The sequence below is a fragment of the Leguminivora glycinivorella genome, chromosome 8 (assembly GCF_023078275.1).
Source record: "Leguminivora glycinivorella isolate SPB_JAAS2020 chromosome 8, LegGlyc_1.1, whole genome shotgun sequence".
NCBI lineage: Eukaryota > Metazoa > Arthropoda > Insecta > Lepidoptera > Tortricidae > Leguminivora > Leguminivora glycinivorella.
Genome location: NC_062978.1, coordinates 8,716,540 through 8,743,157, shown reverse-complemented (window position 1 = coordinate 8,743,157; position 26,618 = coordinate 8,716,540). Strand labels below are relative to the sequence as shown.

At 36.1% G+C, this 26,618-nt stretch overlaps 1 protein-coding gene across 1 annotated transcript; it reads right to left on the bottom strand.

The window, feature by feature from the left end:
• Nucleotides 1–341: 341 nt before the first annotated feature.
• LOC125228600 (succinate dehydrogenase assembly factor 2-B, mitochondrial-like) lies at nt 342–26,476 on the bottom strand. The gene is made up of 3 exons (XM_048133232.1): nt 26,334–26,476; nt 25,580–25,713; nt 342–828 (listed from the first exon to the last, which is right to left on the bottom strand). Exons 1-3 carry the CDS (start codon nt 26,349–26,351, stop codon nt 558–560), a joined length of 423 nt encoding a protein of 140 aa, XP_047989189.1. The 5' UTR covers nt 26,352–26,476; the 3' UTR covers nt 342–557.
• Nucleotides 26,477–26,618: the final 142 nt, after the last annotated feature.

The window sequence follows — 26,618 nt, the reverse complement described above, 5'->3', positions numbered from 1 at the left end:
CAAAATATGATTACGCACTCTATATATTCCAGAGAAATAAGTCGTATTAAAGTTGCGAAAATATGGGAAAAGGTGCGTAGCGGAGTGAGGTCGCGCTAAAGTCTGTGGCAGGTCGCCGCGCGCCGTCTTCACACAAATGAATATGGTAATGCGGCGGCGTATCAATGCTCATTTGAGCACACCGACTATCATTTACATTACCAATTATTCCACATAATAATACACGTGGCCCGCGAGGAAAGCAATACTCCCCAATTCAGACAGATTGTAAACTTGACGCGCAATTCAGCAAACTACGTAATCGCTCGCAGAATAGATCTTAGTTGAAATGGAAACATCACTTATATTCTACATTTAAAATTTATTTATAATAACTGTAATAAATAATACACTACTTTGAAATGTTACCATTATTAAATTATTTTAATACTTAAGTAGGCATTTGTTTTTATGTCTGTGCTTTTTGTAAATCATTTGAAACAAAATTAAAAAAGATCTAGAGTACCTATACTATTAAGTTGTACTATAATTTCAGCAAAATAATTTCTAATTCGTTCTTAATATAGATTAGGTTGGCTAAGAGCGACTTTCTCCTCATTCCTGGCGTGTTTCTTTAGAAGGTCCATGATCTCGTTGTTGAACTCCTGGGGGGTGGGTTTTTTCTCCACAATCCAGTAGAAGATGTCCCAGTCGTTGCTGGGCGAGTTGATGAGGCGGTCGTACATGAGCGTCTGTTCCTCGTTGAACCCGTCGAGGTATTTCTTCGCGAAGGTGCTGAGCAGGAGGTCGTTCTCCAACATCCCTCGTTTACGCGACTGATAGTGGAGCCTGTAATAAGTAAAGTGGAAATTTTACCACGTGTGTTTACTATTTTCTTCGACCTTGCTATTTTGTCGTGTTGTCTCCTCTATATACTACTATATACTAATAAGATACATATGGAATGAAAGTATGGAACATTCCAGATCTTTCTAAGAAAATACAAGAACAAGAAGTAGGTTAGGTATCTTATTTTAATCTCCTCACATACAAACATCGCGTACAGTATCTTCTGATTGGTCACCTTCTGTTTTAAGTTTCAATAATAGGATAATTATCAATCAAAACTACTGATTACTTTATCACTAATTTTGCATTAGATAAAGAGTTCCACCCACAGCCCTCATGGCCCGTATTTGTAGCTTGAGAAAATAGGAAGTAACAAAGTTGCAACAGGTCTACCATTTGTGGAAAATTCTGAAATCTAGACATCTCAGATTCTGACATGTTTCTTTTGTCGAGTTGGTCCTTTCACGCCTGTCAGCAGTCCTAATAGGAATTGGATATATGTACACACATTTGTAATTTGGTTAATTCTGAGAGCAGTGCATAGAGCAGCGAGTAAGATATTAAGAGGGGGTAGAGCAGGGAGAATTTTCAGAATCTGTCAAATTACCCCATTACACACACAAACACCCTTCACTCACACTATCTCAATTTACTGTGAAAGGTCAGTGACCCTTAATTTTTTTCAAGAGTGTTATTTTGAGTTTGTAGTCAACTACTGACCTCCTTTGAGAAATTAAAACTGTAAAAAAGGTAGCATACAAGAAGACAGAGAAAAAATACGCGTCATCTAGCTTTCCTTCTCTGTCCATGTCTCATGTGACTTTAATTTACCTAAATATGTAGATAACGTTCCTTATTCAGTTGATTGTTTACCTAGGTGTATTTCAAATTACTTTGCACTTCATTTTGCGTTACTTTTCTATACTTAGATTAAAAATCGTCAGCCTGCCTATCCCCGCAAACATTTTTCAAAGACGTGTGTGAAGGCCGATACCTCCAGGCAAACAATTATGATCGCGTGCTAAATGATAAAACATCAGCCCTATCACTTTATTTGTAAGTGCGATAGGGACGGCCCGATGTTTTATCATTTATCGCGCGACCATGATTGCCCTGCAGGTCTTCAGAGGCCTGAGCTGTGCATTACGTAGATATATGCGGGTTGTATTAAAGACTATCAGATATTTTCTTTATTCTTTTTGGTCGTTAGGTTTTTTTATCATTTAGTTTATACAAAAATAAAGCATGTGTATAAAATAAAAACCTAATGAATGGAGTACAGCTAGCAGCAGTCAAGTCAGAGACCCAAAGGAAGACAGGGAATATCGACGCATATCTTATCATATCCAATACCGCCATCGCTGTCTGCATCAGACTCTTGATCTTACCCAATTTCCTAGTCTCTTCTCTTAATTTCAGTTTCTTGAGTTGAAAATGTTGAAACTCATACTTAGCATTAAATAAAACACAAATACATATAAAAATCACAATATAATTTTAAATTATGGCTTAGGCCCTGTATCAGTTGCAGTCGCCACGTCTGTAAAGCCACTTGTAGTTTCTTTTAAATGGCTAAATACCTAGATGTTATGTCATAAACATCTGTGACGTGACTGAAAATTAAAAAACATCGCTCAGAGATAAGGTTCAAATTAGCATGGCAAAAAATACAACAGTGCAGTCAAAATACCATCAAAATACGAAAAAGCAAATATCAATGTCGCCGTATTTCAGGCAATAAGGGCTGTTTTCTCAAATATGAAAAAATCTCAAAAGCAGAACTTTATTAAGACTTTCTAGGAAAATTATTTTGAACTTTATCAAGTTCAAAATAATACAATTTATAACAAACAATACAACAATAGAACAATTTATAAAAGTTTTACAGAAAAAAATTCTGAACTAAGTTTGTAACTATATGAAAAGCATTTTTTTATCTCAGATTGCATATTTTAGTATCGTAACGATTTTTCTTTCAAATAAAAAGAGAATTATTAGAAAAGGTTCACGGTGTCTGCCGTAAAGTGGGGTTACATTGACCAATTTGGGAATTTAAACTTCTCTAGCTTAGAGAAGTATAAATTCCATAATTGGTCAATGTAACGTAACAAAGAAAGAAAAAAATGGGACCATCAACTTTTTTAGTCTTTTCCTGCTAAAAATCTAGAAAGGTAACAAAATAATGTACGCAAAAAAAACTATGTTATCAAACTTAAACTGACATTGGGGTTACTTTGATACCCTATGTATTTTTTTAATGGTAATCGAATGTAATCCCTTACAAAAATATTTTATCTCAAGAAAAGATAAAAAACGTTTCGCAGAGTCAAATATTACAACTCTTTAACGCTATTTTGGGGTTACTTTGATTAAAAATAAAAATTACCATCTTCGAAAAACCAACTTTATTTGCAATTGTTTCAATATTTATCACAAGAAGATCATCAGTCTCAACAAGCACCGTGACATAATCAGACAATAATCAACTATGTGTCATTATGGTCAATGTTACCCCATGCAAGTGATCAAAGACACCCCACATAGTAAATAATTAGTAATAAATGCCTAGTTTGACTTTATGATACAACACTCAATACAATGGTATAGCTAAACACATGTCTGGCAAGCTAATATTCACTGTGAACCTTTTACTTTAATACCCACTACGTTAGTTTAGAAGTTATTCAAACATGAAAAATAGCAACAAACTATGCTTATATTTTGACACGTTATCCGCACTGCCAACGACCATACTTACTTGTTCACTGCGTCAGAGCACCATATAACTATAAAGGTTGGTTTAGGGTTATCATATTATTTTATTAATACATTACCGACTACTCATAACATATTAGTTCCTTATTTTTTGATAAAATAAATATAATATGCTCGTGACAGGTCAGGTTTTGTTCGTAATCCAAAAAAGTCAACCCTAGCACTTTTCCCTATTCACCCCCTTCCCGACCCTATTCACCCCAACGTTAGGGTGAGCGAAAATTACTAAATAAAACGACATATTTTCAAAGACAACCCGAAGTTCACACCGCTGGAAGATTTTTTGTGTAAAAAATTAGCATGGCACATATAAAAAAACTGCTATCGACGTTCAAAAGTCGGTTTTGGCCCTATTCACCACAAATTAAGTTAGTTCATACCCGTTCCGATCCCATGAACCCAAAATCTTCAGAAAACGATGTACTAAGTAGCCCAAAGTACAGCGCCATCTCTAGGTGAATTGGGTTACTAATTTATGCAAACTACTTAAGTCGCAATAGATGTCATTTCATTTAGTATTTTGGAGGTAACTAGTAAAGATAATTTAGTTTTACAATTGTGCGAAAATAGATTCTCATTTGGCCGGATTTTTTAACCGAATTCCAAAATTCAGAAGGTTATAAATGTATAGTTTTTTTTAAATATCACTCCTGGTCCAATTTAATATCCCACAAATATTAACGGCAAACTGATAATGACTTAAGTATTTTTGAAATAAATTTGTGACAAATGTGGGTAGTTTAGTAATTAGGCGCCAACTGATTGTGGGTAGGTTATATTTTCGCTCTCTGCTAATAAATCTTGTATGGAACGGACGTGTTTTCTTTGGTGCCTCTTCATCAGCGCTGATCTTCGGCTGGGAGCACCTTACAAAATTGAATGCCGAAAAAAAAGTTTATCAGCAAAAATTACTTACTTGAAAATAAAGTCATAACCGTTTTCATACTTATGCATTGAAATAGATATCACGCACGAAAGTAAGAACGACAAGGCCTCCTGGTGGCTGAGCCGGGAATCGAACCCGCCATCTGTCTCGCTATAACCTAATCCTCTAAGTGCCACTTGCACCAACGAATATGGAGGGTTAACCTGAAGGTTAACCCACCATTTTACATGGAATTTGACAGTTGACAGCCCACTAACCCTGAGTTAAGTGGTTGGTGCAAAAGGGCCTTAAAGATTCATATCGGGTCAGCGCACCTGCAAAGGTGTGCGAAGAACGGGCTCCAATCAAGGAGAAGTCTTCCCGCGTCGATGTGGATAAGGAGGGGTTCACACTGGTGCAAAGGAAGAGCAAGGCGCGTAGGGCGCCTCGTAAGACTCTGTGTGGTGCCGCGGAGCCGATTACTTCTGGTCTGCGAGTTGCTACACCGAGTAAAGCGCTCTACGTGTCGCGCTTGCATTACTCCGCCGGGGCTGATGAGGTGGTGGAGTATGTTCGCCGGAAGACTGGCTACACGCTGAGTGTGCAACAGCTGCAGTCGCGCCACTACGTGCACTTCACTTCATTTGTTGTGCGCGTGCCGCGCACGCTGCAGGACACCATCGCGTGTGCAGACTTCTGGCCGAAGGGTGTGGTATTTCGGCGGTTCCGGGGCAACCTGCCGAATCCTACATCGAGTCAGACGACGCAACGGAGCCACGCTGTTACGTCGTCGCCCAAATCTAATGTTTAATTTGTATTGTTTTTTGTAATATTTATCGCTTATGTCTTGTTTTGTATTTTGTAGTTTCACAGTGCCTTAGTGTAAACTGTAATGCTGTGTTACTTTTTGATGAAATAAATAAATATACGAGGTGGTCAAAATGTGCCTATCAGAGATAACATACACTAGAGAAATTTCGTCGGGTACCACACGGCGGGCGGGTGGCCTAGTGGTAATGACGTTAGCTGCGTAAGCTGAAGACCCGGGTTCGATTCCCGGCTCGGCCACCAGTGGGCCTTGTCGTTTTTTCTTTCGTGTATGATATCTATTTCAATTTATGTATGTATGTATGTGAACACTTTATTGTACATAAGACAAGTTAGGACATAAAAATACAGTATAGTTATGGTGTACAAAGGCGAACTTATACCTATAAGGGATCTCTTCCAACCTTTGAGCGAATTGAGAATTTATTATTTATATAAACTTGAAAATAACAAATCAAAAATTATTCAATAAAATAAATTTATTTCTTCCCTAGATGTATAGTTTCATACTTATGATTTTTATTTTAAAGTAATCTGTTTATATTATAGCAACCATGGGTGATTTTTGTGGACTTAAGTAGAAACGTTGACTTGTGGTTGACAGAAGTGTGATTAACATTTCTAAATGTTAATTTATTGTATCTAGTCTAACTACGAAGCAATACATTGACGTATAAATTGCGTCCATATACAGAGAGGTCATTCATAAAAACATCACTTTAGGTAAGTTATATATCTTTTATACAATTTGACAACCATTGACTACACATCCCAATTCACCCCTCTTCCGACCCTAATCACCCCCTTCGTAAACCTATTCACCCCTTTGCGACCCGTTTCCCCCCATTATTGAGCCTATTTACCCCTCAGGCCGCGGATATTTGTTCATCCCGTAAAAGTTCCCCAACACAGTTGCATCGCTTTCTTCATGAAAACCATTATAAAAATGAAAATATGTCTTATGATTTTCTGTTAAACATAAACTTTAGAAGTGTAGGTATACACTACATTCAAAAGGATAATAAACAAATTCTTAGCAAAATTTCACACAAAAATGAAGTTGAAAATGAGTAAAAAATCCAATAAATTTGAATGCCTACTTTGACAGACATTTTCATGTCTGTAAATATATTATTTACATAAATCATAAAATATATTATTTAAATATAATAGCATTATATACCCCGGGAACCCTATTCACCCCAAATTACGGTATTTATTAAATTGTCAATATGTAAAATGTCGGAAACTACGGAACGGAACCCTACACTGACCGTGGTCCGATGCGCTCTTGGCCGGTTTTTCTTCTTAATGATATGTAGAGATAATATAAAAATTCACCTCCCAATTTATAATAAGTTTTTTTGCAAAAAAATCATTTTTGGCACAGGCTTTACCTTAGCCGACTGTACCTTTCTTTCAAAAATCATCTATTGCTCTCCGAGATGTTTCTAAATACCCCTTACTCAATGGGGATACGTCGTTTCATAACAGAGTTCCTCTGACCACCTTTCTGCTCCATCATCAGATCACCTCCATGATACCAGAATATTGCATTGTCACGTGATTTACATAAGTGTGCAAAATTTCAGCTCAATCCCAAATCGGAAAGCGCGTCAAATTTAGCTTCTACGTTTTGACCCAAACTAAGATATACTAACAAGGCAAGTTGAATAAAAGCTTGTAAAAAGGCTTCTGATATCAGATTTGTAATAAGTTTACTTGTCATAGTTTAACAACAGATGAGACAGACATATGCACTGACAATACTTCACGTGTTTCGTGAGATGTCAAATCACCTCATACAATTTACCGCTCTAAGGCAACTAAGGTAGGGTTTGTTATTGCACTTTAATTACATATTAATGATTTCTAGCCCGTAAGATATATATTTGCTTTAACAATGGATAGATATTTATGCGAGTGAGAGTGTAATTTAGATTTTTATTTATAAGGAATCAAATATTTTTAAGCTACCCGATCAGATATTTCTGCGGATATGGACACTCCCCACATCTGCCGTCTAGCAATCGTAGCGTCGGGCCAACTGTATGGCTAAGCCGCGCCGACGCGGCGTCTTTTTCCATACAGTTGGCCCGACGCTACGCTCGCGAGACGCTAGAAAGAGAGACGATGTTTTTGCCGGTCACGGAGCATCACAAATTTTTGCCAGGAATATGTCGTCATATACTTATGGTCCCCTATAGAAAATTAGATATTTTTGCACGGCCGTTCATAGTCATATTATGCTGGTGACTGTTCCATGAATATTTGGTCTAGTCTAGTTGAGTGGAGAAGTGCCATTCAAAACGAGCGTTAACTTTCTAAACAACAATATATTTAGGTACTTTAACTTACGGTTACGTGTTCGTGGTATGCACAGAGTAAATCTTTAATGAAATTGAGACATTTTTTTATATATACAATTAAATTTGAACTAGAAGCACTAAACCTATACCCGCTCGCATTCCCCTTTTTTCTATTCTAAGTAAGAATCAATTAATAAGTATCTGAATATATGTATGAATAAATTAAATTGTAATTGTTTACATACAACCTGTGAAGTTTGGTTGACAAAATTTGACGTAGGTGCTGTCATATATATTTTTAAAATGACGTACTGTTAATACCAGCGTAATGAAAATGTATTCCGACGAGTAAAAGAAAACATGAAACTTTTTTCAATTTAACCGAACTAGAATGAAATCATTTATACTCATTCGGTTGTGTTCGTTATTTTCTTTAATAATGTGATATATTTTTATTTATTTTTTATGCACAAGCCATGCACCTTTAAACTTTAAATGAGATTGGATCTCCACCTGACATTATTGATTTACCCTATTTATTTTGAGCACAGTTTTACACTGGTATGGTTTTTCGTGTACGTACACTATTTTCTGTCAAAATATTTGTCAAATTTTAACGTCAACGCGGAGCGACCGGCGACACGTCTGCCTCCGATGAGCCGCTCAGGGCGTCTAATCGAAAGGAGAATTCTGACAGCAATGGCGAATGTATGGAAATTTTACGATAGTTTAAATTTAAGGTAAAATTTCTTTGTTGCCTTTGAGAGGAAAAATATAAAAAACCTCAAAACCTGTAGACCATTTATCTGGCTTTTAGAATCACTTAATGTTATAACTAAAGTATTGAATTTTTTTAACAAATCAGCGTTTTGCTGCGTTTATTAGCAATATTATTATTTATTAAATGCTTAAGAAAATCACATCTTAGATTGATTGTAATCACAAAGTTTTTTTCCTAGAAATCGGAGGGCATTAATAGAGACAATGCTTTCTATTTCAATAAAACACAATTGCTCTTACTTACTCATATGAAAAATATTTATACAGAGGCTTCCTTATCTATAATTTTGTGGATAGGTGGTTTTTTTTTTCACATATATTTACTTCGTAAGGGCATATAATTAACTGGGCAACTAAAATATTAAACGGGAAGTTATGTCGGGCATACAATAATATAATTTGGCTGTGTTTTAATATTGTGGCGACAAAAAAATATATGAGCCTCAAATATTAAGCATCATTATATTGAAAAAACGGCAGCAAATTTCAAGCGACAAAAATATTGCCGAGGAACATTAAACAATACTTTGGCGACTAAAATAATAATTGGCACCTAGTATTGTAAAGCGTAAGATTTTTAATATTTGTAGGCATATAGATGTTGGCACCTAAATAATTATACTTAGCTCATCGTTTAAAGTAGTATTTAAATTGCGGAGGCAACTAAAAAAATTATTGGGAAGTAGGTTTTCTTAAAACACATATAAAATCGTTCCTTTATGGAAACAATGGTCTCATCGGAAGATCAGCGCCGGAAGTCGCCAGCAACACGCTGAGGTGAGGCCATTTCATGGCACTTCATTCCTTTCTGTCTTGTTGTTATTATGTGTATTTTATCTTGCCTATGTTCACGAATAAATGTTTGTAATTTGCGACCCGTAAACCACGGGCAGTAGGTATTTAAATATCTCACATCTATTTTCGAGCGAGTTGCAAGCGAGGGAACGCGTACCAAATTATTTTATAATAAGTACACAGCAAAAAGGAGTGTATAAGCTTCTAATGGGTCGGTAACGCGCATGTGACACCCCCTGAGTTGCAGGCGTCCATAGGTTACGGTGACCGCTTTCCATCAGGCCGATCGTATGCTTGTTTGCCACCGACGTGGTATTCAAATAAATTGCCATGATAATCGTATAGTATAATATTACAAGAGCAGAATTATTTTCTGCTAGCAAAAAGTGGGTTGGGGTTAGGTTATTTTTTTTAGTAGAATATAAGTCCTACCAAATTTGCTAAGTATGGCATAATTCTTAGGTACTTTGTATGAACAAAACAATAACAAAAAGGAAATGAAATACAGTCCCAGAGGCATGCATCCCCAACACACATGACTCGCTATCAAAACAGAAATAGGAAGTACTTAACACAGCAAAACGGAATGTACAAGTTTCTAATGGGGTGGCAACGCGCATGTGACACTGTTTGAGTTGCAGGCGTCCATAGGTTACGGTGACCGCTTTACATCAGGCGGGCCGTATACTTGTTTGCCACCGACGTAGTATAAAAAAAAAAAAAGGAAGAAGATGGACAACTTTTTACCGCCTAAATATTATGCAAACAAAAATCTTACTCTTAATTTAGAAGATTATTTTGCTCATGAACATTATGCCAGCATAAGATTCGATATTATAAAATCTGCGGAGACTGCTGAACGATTTATGCCAAACTTTGGCATAATTCGTTCCGCAGATTTTATAATATCGAATCTTATGCTGGCATAATGTTCATGAGCAACCAAAGCATATTCTGAGTAAGGTTTTCCTGCCAAAAAAATTAATCTTTCAAGAGTGATGTTAAGACTGCGCGCGTAAGGCCAGCCTTAGATTCGATGGAGTAAACGTCATGAAAAGTTAAATTAATTGTATAGACGAAGTTGCCAGCACCCCCAAACACCTAATTTCTTACCCATAAGTATAATATTTTGTCGACCGTTATATTTTATAAGAATCCTTTTTTTTTATTAAAATGACAGCTCAGGTGATGAGTGCCGATGTATAAATTTTAAATGTACTTTTTATGTTAATTTGCTATATAAATATTTTAAAAGAAATGTACATTTTATATTAATAGACAGCCGTTTTCCTATTAAACTGTATCTCTTAAATTGTTTCCAATATAATAATTCAGTTGCCAAATAAATAGTTGGTACTCGCGTCTGAATAAACCGTAGACGTAATGACATTAAAATGCTACCTCATATTGAAATATTTTGAGGCCCCATTTTAGTCGCCAAACTATTATTTTTGATACCCATTTCTATGGTTATTTAGTCGCCCGGTGAAATACGTGCCCTTCGTAAGTACGTGACTATTACCTCAGGTTCGCATATAATATGGGGGCTAACCGTGAATGAATAACTCTAACGAGATATTGGGAAATATTAAAAGACTGTCTTATGGGCTTTTATCTAAATATATAAAAGAAAATGTAATGCTGACTGCTTCTTGACTGACATATCAACGCACAGCCGAAACCGCTGGTCCTAGAGATTTCAAATTTGGCACGTAGGTTCCTTATACAGTGTAGAGGAGCACTAAGAAAGGACTTTCCAAAATTCACCTCCTAAGGGGGTCAAATGGGGGTTCAAAGTTTGTATGGGGAAACAAGATTAGTTTGACTATTTTATTCGAAACTTCACAGGAAGATTCCTTAAGACATATGACTGAATACGTGTTTCAGGTTTTTTGAAAATTTAACCCCTAAAAGGGTGAAAAGGGGGTGATAAAGTCAAAAAATCAATATGGGTATCGTTTTTATGGTTTATCGGGTCGCTGATCACGATAAATACAACGTTTTTAAAATCTAACGAGGCGGAAGTGAAATACCTTCTCCCCTGTTTAGGTGCAATGGGGTTTAAATATCAAAATAGTATTTTATGCAACTGGTGGTTAAAAGAGGTCAAAAAAAGGTGAGTGGCGTGGGTAACAATTTGAGGCGAAGCCGAAAATTGTTAATAAAGACGCCACGAGCATTTTTTGACTCAGTTAAACACCGTTGCATACAATACTTTTTCTACGACCAAGCACTTATTTTGAAAGAAAATTATAAATTCAACAAATACCTACTTTCAGTCATCTTAGTTATCTAGGTGGACCGCCTACCATTTTGAATATGCAGTTTGAGTGCAAACATGAAAATAAAACTGTCTATGGTATGGTTCTTTGAAGCCTGGCCACTAAGACGAATCGAGCCGAGTTGAATCGAGTTCTATACATTTGAATGCGATTCGACGCGTCGCCAATGAACGCAGCAGAAAACGAAGGAGTCTCGACTCTGCGAATTGGTTTGTTAAGTTGGTAGCAATGTATTTACTGAACTGTAAAACAGCTATATCGTGCGACTGCTACTAAATGTTTTCAGGGTATAGACTAGATAGACTTGTCCTGACATCTTTTATGTAGGGTTTTAAAGTTCTATGCACGACCTTGTAACTCACGAATAACAGTACGGGAGTAGAAAAAAATATATAAAAGAAGATATTGACTGACTGACTGACATATCAACGCACAGCCGAAACCGCTGGTCCTAGAGATGTTAAATTTGGCACGTAGGTTCTTTATATAGTGTAGATGAGCACTAAGAAAGAATTTTTCAAAATTCGCCTTCTAAGGGGGTCAAATGGGGGTTCAAAGTTTGTATGGGGAAACAATGTTAGTTTCACTGTTTTATTCGAAACTTCACAGGAGGGATCCTAAAAACATATGACTAAAGACGTGTTTCAGGTTTTTTGAAAATTTAACCCCTAAACGGGTGAAAAGGGGGTGAGTCAAAAAAACAATATGGGTATCGTTTTTATGATTAATCGGGTCGCTGATCACGATAAATACAACGCTTTTAAAATCTAACGAGGTGGAAGTGAAATACCTTCTCCCCTGTTATAGTGCCATGGGGTTTAAATATCAAAAAATATATAAAAGAAGAAACTGACTGACTGACTAACTGACATATCAACACACAGCCGAAACCGCTGGTCCTAGAGATTTCAAATTTGGCACATAGGTTCCTTATATATAGTGTAGATGACTTCTAAGAAAGGATTTTTCAAAATTCGCCTCCTAAGGGGTCAAATGGGGGTTCAAAGTTTGTATGGGGAAACAATGTTAGTTTCACTGTTTTATTCGAAACTTCACAAGAGGATTCCTAAAGACATATGACTAAATACATGTTTGAGGTTTTTTTTGAAAATTTTACTCCTAAAGGGGTGCAAAGGGGGTAAAGTCAAAAACACAATATGGGTATCGTTTTTATGGTTTATCGGGTCGCTGATCACGATAAATACAACGATTTTAAAATCTAATGAGGTGGAAAAGAAATTTTCCCCCCTGTTGTTGTGAAACGGGATTAAAATATCTAAAATAGCCATAAGTATAGGTTTAGTTTTTATCTTTACTTCTGGTTCAACAGATTTCAAATTGACACGGAAGTTCCTTAGAGGAGCACTAAGAAAGGATTTTTCAAAGTTGTAGCAGTAGGGATAGGGATAGGGATAGGGATAGGGATAATGATAGGGATAGGGATAGGGATAGGGATAGGGCACAGAACACCCCACTAGAAGCCAAATGCAAGCGATATTGTTCGAGACGCAAATCACCAATCCTTGCGGGGTGAGGCGGGCGCGCACGGTGCTGCCATTGGTCGTTTCAAATAATGGCGCGCCTTTATGATTAGCAGTAGGGATGGGAATGGGACATGTCTATTATAGACAATGGTACCGGTACCAGTACTGTGGTGAATTTGTTTTGCAACAAATTATAATATTATAATTAAATTATAATAAGGCCTAGTTACCCTTCGGGTTGGAAGGTCAGATGGCAGTCGCTTTCATAAAACTAGTGCCTACGCCAAATATTGGTAGTAGTTTCCAAAGCGGACCCCAGGCTCCCATGAGCCGTGGCGAATGCCGATGCCGGGATAACGCAAGGAGGATGATAATTGTGATAGCATCTCAATAAAAATCATTCTAGTAACTAATAACTAAACTGTGCATTTTTACTTACGTTTACTAAGTTAAATAACCAACTAAATATTCTAAACTAATCAATGAACTAAATACCACTACAGACTCTACAGATTTTAGATAATTATTAACTATTACAAATCTGCTTTCTTTTATATTTCATAAAATGGTAGCACATGGTACGAACGGCAGTACGAAGTTCCCGCAACAGACATAAACTAACATGGCCCCATGCCTAGTCGTTTACGTGAAAGGGATAGCATATCACATTGTTAACTCGGTAAAGAGGGATGGACGCGCCTCGGCGCCGCTCAGCACAACCATATTGACCAGTATAAATGAACTCCGCGGACAATAAACAATATTCTACAAAATAATTAATTTGACTTAACTGTGGAATGTTGTTCCATCTTTTTTACATGTAGAAGTGTTAGAAGACTTGCCACACCACTTTATGCTGTAAGAGACCATTGTTTGCAACCAAAATTGATTATTTAAGATTTTTTCCCGAGCGGACACGGACACTGTTAGCGGGTCGTATACTTGGGCGCTACTGATCGGTGTCGCACGCGTTCAAACTTTTATAAACCTGATTTGTCGTATGCTTGGTGACCGCGAGTCGCCCTGTAAGGGCCATCTTGTTGTATTGATCTGTGGGATAGGGATAGGGATAGGAATAGGGGACGGGGACGGAGATAGGGATAGGGAGAGTAGGGGGTAGGGACGGGACGGGGACGGGGTCGGGGACAAGGATAGAGATAGGCAGTGTAAAATGCAGGTGGCTCAGTGGGAAGGGATTAGTATTTAAGTAGGCATCGGCGAGTATCCTGCATCCGTAATAACTATTACATTCAAAGTGCTGTAAGAAGATCGTTGTTTGCTTGCCTTTTATGTGTTTACGTTTGCAATAAGTATAAGCAAAATGGAAAAAATTGTAAGCGATAATGCAAGGAAGTATTTTTTACCCTAACGACCATAGCGTCGAGATACTGGCTATGTGGGTTGTGTGAAGTTTCCCCAGTATAAATATTTATATAGGTAAAATACATACATATTCGTACCTACTACCTACGCTGTGGTCGCTGTGTAACAATTCTACAATCATTGCAAGAATTTCTTTTAAAACAATAGTAATATGTGTAAGGTACAGTCAGCCAAAAAGCACGGATCCAAATGAAAATCTTATTTTTTGTAAACGTTTCAATAAGAATACTTTTATTACGCGGGCGAAGCCGCGGGTAAAAGCTAGTATTTGATATTTATCATGGGGATCCACGTTATACTTATAGTAAACAAGTGACAAAACATTCTCGTAAACGTCATAGCAACTTAACTACGTCATAGATATTAACCAATCTAGCAAAACAACTGAAACATGTACAAACTATTATGTGTACCATATTATGGTACACATAATAGTACATTGTGCAACAAGGGAGGTAAGGGGGATTTTGTCAACGAGTAATAACTCGCGACAGCCGCAGGCTGGAGAGAGTTATAGACACGAGTTTTCAAAATCCTTACCTCCTGAGTTACACACAACGTTTTTCATCACATTTGAGAGGAAAACACAGAGGACAAAATCCTAAGGCAAAACCTTTCATGGCGGAGCTGCTACCTGTAGTCTATCTTCACTTATATCGTATTCTTCATATAAATCCATTGTTTCTGATTACAAACGCTCTTTGAACACAATCAAACTTTTAAAATACTGCATAAAAATTAAATGCAATGTTCAAAGAAGCATACAATTGAACTTAGTTTACGTGTTCGTCAAAACATTTTGTAAACATTTTTTTCATTTTCTGTTGAACTGCCCGTTGCTATGGCAACGCGTTGAAGCGCGAATCGATATGGCCGTCACAATTTCCTGTCAGATTGTAAATTATAACGATTTATCTGAATGAAATTTACGAAATTCAAAACACACTGAAAAATTGTAAAACATAAATAAAATGCATTTTTCATACTGTATAATATTTTTTTATAGCTTAATAGTAATATATTAGCTGTGCAAAAAAAATCCTTGGCTGATTGAAACCAAAATCCTTTGCCTGAAGTATTTTACGGATTGTATTATTTTTTAAAACTAAATCCATTACTCCCTTTGGAATAAAATAGTACATTATTCTTCAGAACACGTAGACGCAATGAGACCTTTAAACAGCAAATGTGATGAAAAACTCCTTTATTATCTGAACTAGCATAACAATTTCTATAAATGAAATCCAAAGTTTCGTCTTTAGATGTAGGATATGCCTTTTCTATAATATAGGGATCAATTTAGTATACAAATCTGTTTCATAATCTTTCAGGAATTTAGATAAAATGTGGTAAACAAGTGATAATATATTGAACATTACTCATGTTACTGGGGACGCTATTGCTATGTCTTGTATGGGAACCCTGCATTTTATGATTAAGCACTGAGACTTGGCACAGTTGTTCATTGGGTGGCCCTGAGTAGATAAAGATCGGGAGGCATCGAGAGCCCCCCTTAATTTAGGAGGGAGGAGGGGGGGAAGGCTGGCGCCTCCGCGCTTCCTTTGAAACCATATTTCTCTAAAACTATACAAAATAGGGCATGTGATATATCATTTTCGGATAAATGAAGGATGAGGAATTCATTTTTGGAACAAAAAAAATGTATTTTAGAACAAAAATACAAAATAAAATGGGAAAATCTAAAAATGTGATTTTTTTTATACATATTATTGCACATTTTATGAAAACTGTAATGGTTTTTTTTTAAATAAAAAATACTATTTAATAGCTACATTTATCTAGTTTTAGAAAATGTATAATTTGTTATAGAAATATATTATAGGACGAGTGATAAAAAATAATATACATCGCCCGATAGGGTGATTTGAATGCTCATTTCAATAAGCTTTGTCAATAATTTCAGGTATAATCACTATTTTTAACACACGAAAGCCGTAATCATTGTAGTTTATGGCTATTTTAGTGATTAATGTACTTAAAATAAAAAAAATACAAAAATTAAAAAAAAAGATGTGATAACTTTTTTTATAACATTATCCTATTTTGTTCTTTCTATACAATATATATCTAAAAGCAATAAAAATCAATGAAAAGCCACATTTATGTAGTTTATAAAAATATATAGTTTGTTATATAAATCTTATACTTTTAAACGAGCAATTCTTGTATATTTATTTATTTATTTATTTATATATATATATTTATTTACACTGACGATCTCGGAAACCGCTCTAATGATTTCGCAGAAATTTGTTATGTGGGGGTTTTGGGGGTGAAAAATCGGTCTAACTTATCCTTAGGTCCCGGAAAACGCGAATTTTCGAGTTTTCATGCGTTTTTCTTCGCGCGCCATCTCGTGTGCAGTAGTTGTACTGTTAAGACAGAATTCTTTCGGTCGATGTAAGTACTATTTATTGCAAACACTAGATGGCGACACAGGTCAAGGCTAAAACGAATAGAAAATACACTATTTGAGTTTTTGTGGCGAAATGCGCGCCATCTCGTGTGGAGTAGTTGTGTTGTTAAGGCTGAGAATTCTTTCGCTCGATGTAGGTACTATTCATTTTTGAACTAGATGGCGACACATGTCAAGGATACGAAACAGAACCGAGCGAAGCTCGGTTGCCCAGATATTATATTACGAAACGCGAGATAAAAAATAATGAAAGTGACGTCGCAGGGCGATCTTGATGTACGGTACGGGTCAGCTTGTATGATTCGATGAGGTGAGGTAAAGGTACTCAAAGCTCTCAAAAAGTGTAGTTATTTAGAGTACTTCAAATTAAACAACATACTCCTATATAGTCTGAATTTAACTATTTATATCACATGAAATGATCGATTGATATGATAGGTCAGATATATACATCTGATCCTAATACATCTTGTGAAATAGTAGTTATCTATATGATTTGCATAATTTATGGATAATTCTTACTTGACATACTCGTATTTATTATTCCAGATCTGCGTCCTGTACTTTGGTTAACGAGTGCCGAAAATAGTTATTAACCAAAAAAGACCGCCAAATTAACAGCATTTCACTGACAAAAGCTGCCTTACACCATTTTTGTAAGGGTTATAGGTATATCAAGGTGTCCATGTATGGGATCAACTAAACCCAATTCAAAATTTGCCATTATTTGCTACTTGTGGCTGGACGAAAGTCTGTAACAATTGGGATTTGGGAGCCTACTTGCCCGCAACGTTGCCTGTTGCTGCAGAAACATGCCTCGAAATTGTCGGATGCAGGTGTAAAAAACAGTGCCGCCTAAGGTGCAACCGTAAAAAGACTTTTTAAATTAAATGTTCGGAGCTGATGTGCTTATGCATTGGATGTTGTAATATATACATAATTAAATTCAGACTATTCATGTTGTTTTATTTGAATAACTCAAAATAGCTACACTTTTTGAGAGCCTTGAGTACTAGCCCCGATACACATGTTTTCGTCTAGTCAGACCATTTTTTGAGGTTCTCCTTTGTACAAAAGCAATGTCTTAGTTCAAAAATCATTAATGTTTAATGCTAATACGAATCTAGTTTATTTTTTATGGCACTATTGCGCAATAACTAACTATCATTGATACTGAAAGGAAGAATATGACGATTTTTATTTATTTTTTATGGATGGGTAAAACCGATTCAAGGGGGCCCAAAGGAAGTAACTAAGTTCTGCTAGTAAACTAAAAAATCTTCAAGCCTATGCATGCAGAACTGCTTTAGGAGAGGAGAACGTGATGAAGACATTTTTTTTACAATATAAGTCACATGCAATTTTATTTTAGGTACAATCAAAATAAACTATAGTATAGGACTTTTACAATTTTCTGTACTGGGTCGTGATACTCGTGATATACCTACACGTGTAAACGTTATTAGAATAAGTATATTTCTGTATTACTAGACGAACTCCACTGCATAGCGGGTAGTACCTTTACTTTACCTCACCTCATCGAATAATGCAAGCTGACCCGTACATTAAAATTTTCATTTTCATTATTTTTTAACTCGCGTTTCGTAATATATTTATATAACAAACTATATATTTTTATAAACTGCATAAATGGGGCTTTTTATTGATATTTATTGCTTTTAGGTATATATTGTGTAGAAAGAACAAAATAGGATAATGTTAAAAAAAATTATCACATTTTTAATATTTTTTTAAATTTTTGTATTTTTTTTTATTTTAAGTACATTAATCACTAAAATAGCCATAAACTACAATGATTACGGCTTTCGTGTGTTAAAAATAGTGATTGTACCTGAAATCATTGTCAAAACTTATTGAAATGAGCATTCAAATCACCCTATCGGGCGATGTAAATTATTTTTTATCACTCGTCCTATAATATATTTCTATAACAAATTATACATTTTCTAAAACTAGATAAATGTAGCTATTAAATAGTATTTTTTATTTCAAAATAACTATTACGGTTTTTATAAAAAGTGCAATAATATGTATAAAAAAAAATCTCGTTTTAAGATTTTCCCATTTTTTTTTGTATTTTTGTTCTAAAGTACATTTTTTTTGTTCTAAAAATGAATTCCCCGTCCTTCATTTATCCGAAAATGATATATCGCATGCACTTCTTTGTATAGTTTTAGAGGAATATGGTTTCAAAGGAAGCGCGGCGGCGCCAGCCTTCCCCCCCTCTTCCCTCCTAAATTAAGGGGGGCTCTCGATGCCTCCCGATCTTTATCTACTCAGGGCCACCCAAGGAACAACCTGTACCAAGTCTCATTGCTTAATCATAAAATGCAGGGTGTTGTGCAATAGCGTCCCAGCTATGTGAAGGTACATCATTTTATACAATTTTAATTTGCAGGGGTTCCAATTAAAATTACCTAACTGATAACAGTGATAACAAGTTTCTAGATGTGTATACCTACGGCTTAACAGCGTAAAATACGCCTATCCTAACACACATGAAATTGTAAATTGAAAGTTTGTGTGAAGGTTGACTAGTAGAGAATGCTGCCTGGCATTAAGTCCGCCTTTTGTACTATAAGTTTTTCTTCCTTTGTCTACAATAAAGATTAAATAAATAAATGTTGTGTTGCAGTTTTCTCTCTTTCATTTTATAAAGTTTACAAAGCATTATATTCATGTATGATAATGATAACAACAAATTTGTGAGCTTATTGAGATCTGCTGCTTAGGTTTTTATTCTTTAATCTGCAAAAATATCTTGGCCAATATCAAGTCACTAACAATTTTATCCCTTGATCAGTTTAATTCAACATCAATTTTATTGTCTTCAATACATATATTTGTGATAATACCTCATATGGTTTTTTTTTTCTATGGTACAAAACCAAAAGATAAGTGTCATCTGATCCCCGTACTAGTGTGAACTGTATTACGGTGGGTCAGGATTCACCGTCCTTACGTATGTATTTAAATAATAATAAACCATGTACCAATCACTTTCTTGTAGGATTATCTAAACTAACCCTTGGTTGAATTTTTTAATATGCAATAAGTCTTTTTTGTTTTTTTTTTTTTTTTTATTAGCCTCTTTTGTGTCCCACTGCTGGGCAAAGGCCTCCCCTCGCTTTCTCCACTCGACCCTGTTGTTGGCATTTTCCCACCATTTCGGGTAGAATGCGTCCAGGTCGTCCCGCCATCTCCTTTTTGGTCTGCCTGCACCCCGGCCTGCCCCGTCTATGGTGTTTCGCGGGTCCCAGTCTGTAAATATTTTGGCCCACCTTTCCAGGTGCATGCGGCAGACATGTCCAGCCCAGTCCCACTTTAGCTTAGCGGTCTTGACACCCACATCTACAACTCCAGTTCTGGAGCGTAGTTCCGTGTTTCTGATTCGGTCAGTTCTATCTATCTATCTATCTATTAAGCCCCTTTTTTCTGAATTAGAGAATGTCTCTTAGTTCAGTGTGCCGCTTGGCAAAGGCCTCCTCTAGCTCTTTCCATTGACATCTATCCTGGGCCACTCTTCTCCACTTCGAGCCCAATGTAAGCTTCAGTTCGTCCTCCCATCTCATTCGGGGTTTTTTCTGGCCCCTAGTACAACCTCTAGGGTACCAATTTGTTATGATTTGACTCCATTTCTCGTGCTTGTCACGGAGCATATGGCCGGTCCATCTCCACTTCTGCTGGTCAATTTTCAATAGTATGTCGGTTACTTTTGTTTTTTCCCTAAGGTCTTCGTTTCGAACTTTGTCCAATCTGCATATCCCCATCATACTTCGTTCCATAGACCTCTGGCAGAACATGAGCCTGTCCCGGTGCTCCTTGGTGAGTGCCCATGTCTCGCATCCATATGTAATGCAGGGTAAGATGCATGTGTTAAATACTTTTCTTTTAACTGTCATACTCAGGTTTTTAGACTTCATGACTTCCTTCATAGACCAGTATTTTTTCCATCCATTTGTTACTCTTGTACTTATTTCTTTGCTTCTACGAACACCTAATATACTACGCTCCATCGCTCGCTGGCAAACCTTGAGTTTCAACTTTAGTTTATGCATAGTTTTTGTAACTATGAACATACATATTAGTAAAATTGCGAATTTCTTCCAGTTCATTATTTTTATAATAAAATTTAAATAAAAAATAATATATTTGCCCCATGTGGGTCCCATGGGTGTCATAATCATAACCTGTCACTGCAATATCACAATTTGGATTACTTTCCACCCCTTTTTGCCAAGAGTGGCACTGAAACTTGAGTAGTTCATGTGCACTGCCTACCCCTTTATGGGATACAGGCATGATTATCTGTATGTATGTGAAAAGTAATAATCAGGCAACAATGTCTATATAACAAATTAATACCATACAACAGACTAACATACATGTATATGTTTATAACTAGCTTTTTCCCGCGGATTCGCATACTAACTTAACTATACATACCGCCTTAGGAGGTGAATTTTGAAAAATCTTTTCTTACTGCTCCTCTACACCTTATAAAGAACCTAGGTGCCAAATTTGGAATCTCCAGTTACTATAGCACTAGGACCAGTAGTGGGGACGTTTATCGACAAAAAGAGGCCAAACCTTCTTTTTCTTGACCAAAGCATGAAACTTGGCACAGTTGTTCCTTATATCAAAATAAGCCGATTAAGATCGGGAGCCTTCGGGAGCCTCCCCCTGGGGCTCGGGAGGGGGTCAAAGTACCGCTTCACCCGGCTTGCTTTGAAAAATTCTAACATAGCCCGTTTAGTTCATAGGTCATGTTTGGTATCGTTTTCGAGTAAATCAATAACGTAGAATTCATTTTTGGTACTAAAATTATGATTTAATGGTAAATAAAATAAAAAAAAATTTAAAGTTTGAAATTTTCATCTACGATTTACAAATTCAAGTCATCATAAATGTCAAACTGTTTGCTTTTTCTACAAATAAAAAATATGATATGAAAGCCTATTTAATATAGGTTATGAATAATATAACTTTTACCCACCTTTACTAACGTTAAGTTTCATAAAAAAACTTTAAGCCGCGCGGCGTCGGGACGCCGCGAGCGTAATTTTAAAATACCTTTATTTTAAAAAACTCTATTAGAACCCGTTTAGCTATTAGGTCACATTTAGTACCGTTTTCGAGTAAATTAATAACGTAGAATTTAGTTTTGGTACTAAAATGCCCATTTAATGTTAAATGAAATAAAAATAAAAATAAATCATTTTCTGTGAGTTGCAAATTCAAGTCACGATAAATGTCAAACGGTTTGCTTTTTCTATAAATATAAAAATATGATATTAAAGCCTATTCACAAAGGATAGTACGCGTTCACCTACGCGAGCTTAGACTGTCTGCGGGGAACGCGCCTCTTTCATATATTTGATCGCCAGTGTCAGAGGTGTGTTAATGCATAAATAGAAAAAGATTCATTATTATTGACGTGTCGACAACGGCAACACTCGGGTCGGACCACACGATCTAAAGACCGACTGTACCTGTTATTTATTCATTGTAGTGAATCCTGAAAGAAATTTATATAATAGTATTTTATACAATCGTGATATAATACAAAACTTTTCAGTCGAGTACCATGTGTAGTACGGTACGAGAGTGAAAAGCTTAATTATATCACTATTGTATACAATACTTTTTCTACGAGTCATCATCTTCATCATCAATGGACGGAAATATCACCATTCATGCAAGTTAAAATTAATGTCAATAGAGTCGTTCACCGTTGTATCAACATCGAATTACCTAGCAACCAATTGTTTGTAATAACCGTCTCTGATTGGCCGATAACGCGACAGATAAAAAAAATGTGTTTCAGATGCAGGAAAATTTGCCAGGTATCGCAAATTAGTATAGAAATTGTATGAAGTTCTATTTTTGAAATTATTATAGTTAACTAAAGTCAATTATAATGAGCTTATTATAATTGAGTCGGAACTGCCATAGAGTATCCAACACTGAAAAGTTAGCACTTATAGTTTAGTCTGTGGTGTCCTAATTGACAGATTACTCATACTCATACTCATACTATACATTCCCTTCACAAAAACATAGCTGGGTACATATGGAACTGCATAAAAAAGGCTCTACCCTCTTTATGCAGTTGCATCGGTTTTTGCAACCTGATTTACATTTACATCTTGTAACTTCTAAGCAGTGTTGTCTGACCAGTGTGGTACCCATTCGTCTCCTTCTTCCTTCCATCCCCAAGAAGACGGACTTGGCAAATTTTGGTGTGGCACTAACGCCAACGCCTGACTCCAAACAAGAACGCCCTGAGTCCCATTTCTCAAAACTGAAAGTTACAAGTTACAAGCGGAAGTCTCTTTCCAACTTGTCATATTAGACATTGACAACCAGTTGAAAACTGTAACTTGTAGCTTCGAGAAATGGGCCCCTGGTACACTGTGCGCAGTATATGCTGATCCAAGGCAGCCTCTGAAGGAGGTATGTTCTCCGATTGTCGATCTTTTTTGGTACCTAAAGAGGTAGGTACTTCGACCACTCATTCACCGTTGCGCAACGACTTGGTCTGAAACAATATGTGCATTATCATTTTAGTCTACAACTATCAAATTACAACTTTTTGGTGGATCACGTAACCTTTAGTATTACCCACTTACGTTACGTATCATAGAAAATTATTACAAACTTTAGTAGAATCTGATTTGCCTCTGATATTGCTCCATCTTGTAATAGTTTGACACCTTGAGTGGCCTGGCTAAGCTTCAAAGCCAAAAGAAAACGTTTCTAGATTAGACATAGTATGGGATAGGTACGATAAACGCAGCTTGAAACGATCAACAAGGGAGAAACATGGCCACCCAAGGCTTCAAACTATTACGAGATGGAGCAATATCATAGATAGGCTAATCAGATTCTACTAAAGTTTGTAATTATTTTGTATGATAGGTAAGTGTGTAATAGTGAAGGTGATCCACCAAAATGTTGTAATTTGATAGTTGCAGAATCTGTTTAAATAAAATGACAATGCACATATTGTTTCAGATCAAGGGTCCTTACGCAACAGTGAATGAGTGCCGCAAGAACCTCTTTACTAGAAAAGATCGACACTTGGAGAACATACCTCCTTCCGAGGCTGCCTTACTTCATCATATACTGCCATTTGTCTAAGACTGGGGCTAAAGACATGCCAACCACACCCTTGCTGCCGACGCATTAGGACAGATTAGGACACCACGGACTCCACTGTCAGTCTATTGCTGGCCGAATTTTGTGACACACTGCACTTAACGATTTAATCCGCAAGGCTCTCGGCACAGCGAACATGCCAACAACCCTCGAACCTGTCGGCTTGTCAGCAGCAGACGGAAAGCGGCTTGATGGTTGCTTGCTTTTGCCTTGGTTTCTGGGACGACCCTTGGCGTGGGGCGTGACCTGTGTGGATACCTTGGCTCCGTCCAACGTCTAACGCTCGGCCCAGAAACCAGAGACTGCTGCTGCAAAACGCCCAGTTTAAACGCGCAAATATGCATTTTTAAAAAACAACTACATATTTGCGGCAATTGCATTTGAAACATTTGGACCATGGTCATCAGACACCAAGCAGTTCGTGAAGGAAGTTTCCACCAAACTTGTCTGGGTGTTTGGTGACATAAGAGAAAAAGCAAACGGTTGACATTTTTGTTGACTTGAATTTGCAAATTATAGATGATATTTTTTTTAATTTATTTACAATTAAAAATAAATTCTTTGTTATTAATTTACTCGAAAACTATATCAAACATGACCTAATAGCTAAACCGGGTCTAATAGAGTTTTTAAAATAGAGGTATTTTAAAATTCGACGACCCGACGCCGCGCGTCTTAAAGTAATTTTTTAGTGGAACTTAACGTTTGTGAAGGTGAATAAAAGTTATATTTTTTATAATCTATATTAAATAGGCTTTCTTATCATATTTTTTATTTATAGAAAAAGCAAACAGTTTGTCATTTATGATGACTTGAATTTGTAAATCATGGATGAAAATTTCAAATTTTTAAATTTTTTTTAATTTTACTTACCATTAAATTATAATTTTAGTACCAAAAATGAATTCTACGTTATTGATTTACTCAAAAACGATATCAAAAATGACCTAATAGCTAAACGGGGTCTAATAGAGTTTCTAAAATAAAGGCATTTTAAAATTACGCTCGCGGCGTACCGACGCCGCGCGTCTTAAAGTAATTTTTTTGTGGAACTTAACGTTAGTAAAGGTGGATAAAAGTTATATTTTTATAATCTATATTAAATAGGCTATCATGTCATATTTTTTTTTTATAGAAAAAGCAAACAGTTTGTCATTTATGATGACTTGAATTTGTAAATCATGGATGAAAATTTCAAATTTTTTAATTTTTTTTTATTTTATTTACCATTAAATGATAATTTTAGTACTGAAAACGAATTCTACGTTATTGATTTACTCGAAAACGATACCAAACATGACCTATTAACTAAACGGGGTAAGTTAGAATTTTTCAAACCAAGCCCGGTGAAGCGGTACTTTGACCCCCCCCTCCCGGGCCCCAGGGGGGAGGCTCCCGAAGGCTCCCGATCTTAATCGGCTTATTTTGATATAAGGAACAACTGTGCCAAGTTTCATGCTTTGGTCAAAAAATTTAAGGTTTTTCAATAAACTCCCCAACTACAGCAGTTTCAGGATATGTCAGTCAGTCAGTTTCTTCTTTTATATATGTAGATTAAATTAACAACTATTTACCCAGTAATATTGTTTTCTTAATAATTCATCTTCCCCCACATGATGAGGGTAACTTACCTTGCCTTACGTTTTTCCAGAGTCTGTGGTCTGTTGACATCATAAACAGGGATTTCCATATAAGTTGTATCCATGGTCTTTCCTGCGTCACTGGACATTGCAAGGCGTGGGATCCTCCTAACAGCATTCACAGTCTGAAATTGGAAACAAATTTTACTAGTCTCTTATAAACATTTTATCTCTAGAAAAAAAATCAAATAAAAAATACATTGTGCTAGTTATTCTCTAATCATACGAAATATTCACTCTATGTATAATTAGATAGTTTCCATTGTTAAATTATTATTAGAAAAATTCTACCTAACAATAGTGTTCGGAAACAAAATATCCGTAGAAGATATGGAGCCCTATACATTTTGCAACTCCTTCATTTCCGCACAGAGTTATTAACAGTAATGACAGAGTAATTCATAACTAGAACATTGGAGGATTTGGAGGTAATACTCAATTAGTGTGAAAAATGGTAAAAGTATTTTAGACTTTAAGATAAGATAAGAAACTGAAGAATATTTAAGTTTTATGCACCAGACGGATATTATATTATATGCAACTATCATCATATCATATGAGAGTACCTAACGAACTTTTAAACAAAAGCAGATTTTGAAGAAAAACTACACAATAAGTACCTAGAGCCACCGACTCATCTTCACTATTGGGTAGATTGAAACAGAATAATGCAAAAAACTTTGTGCACTATTGATCTTTAAAACATTCTGTAAAAGTAAATTTACATAGGCTTTTGAATACATACCGTTCGAAGATGAAACATGTTTCACGTACTTTTATCTCTCGTAATACAATTTAAAATTACGCACTTTTTTTCTTTACTATTATGTTTTTTCTAAATTATTTATTTTTATACACTAGACGGACGGACCAGCCAGTGACATAACCATGTGACATGATCTGACACTGACAGCCGTCAGCCGTGACGGAGGATATCTTTAGATTATTACAATATCAGCAGTTTTATCATTATCTTAAACAGTCTGTTGCTATAGCGACGAAATGTCATCACAAAGTCTGCGGGACGGCG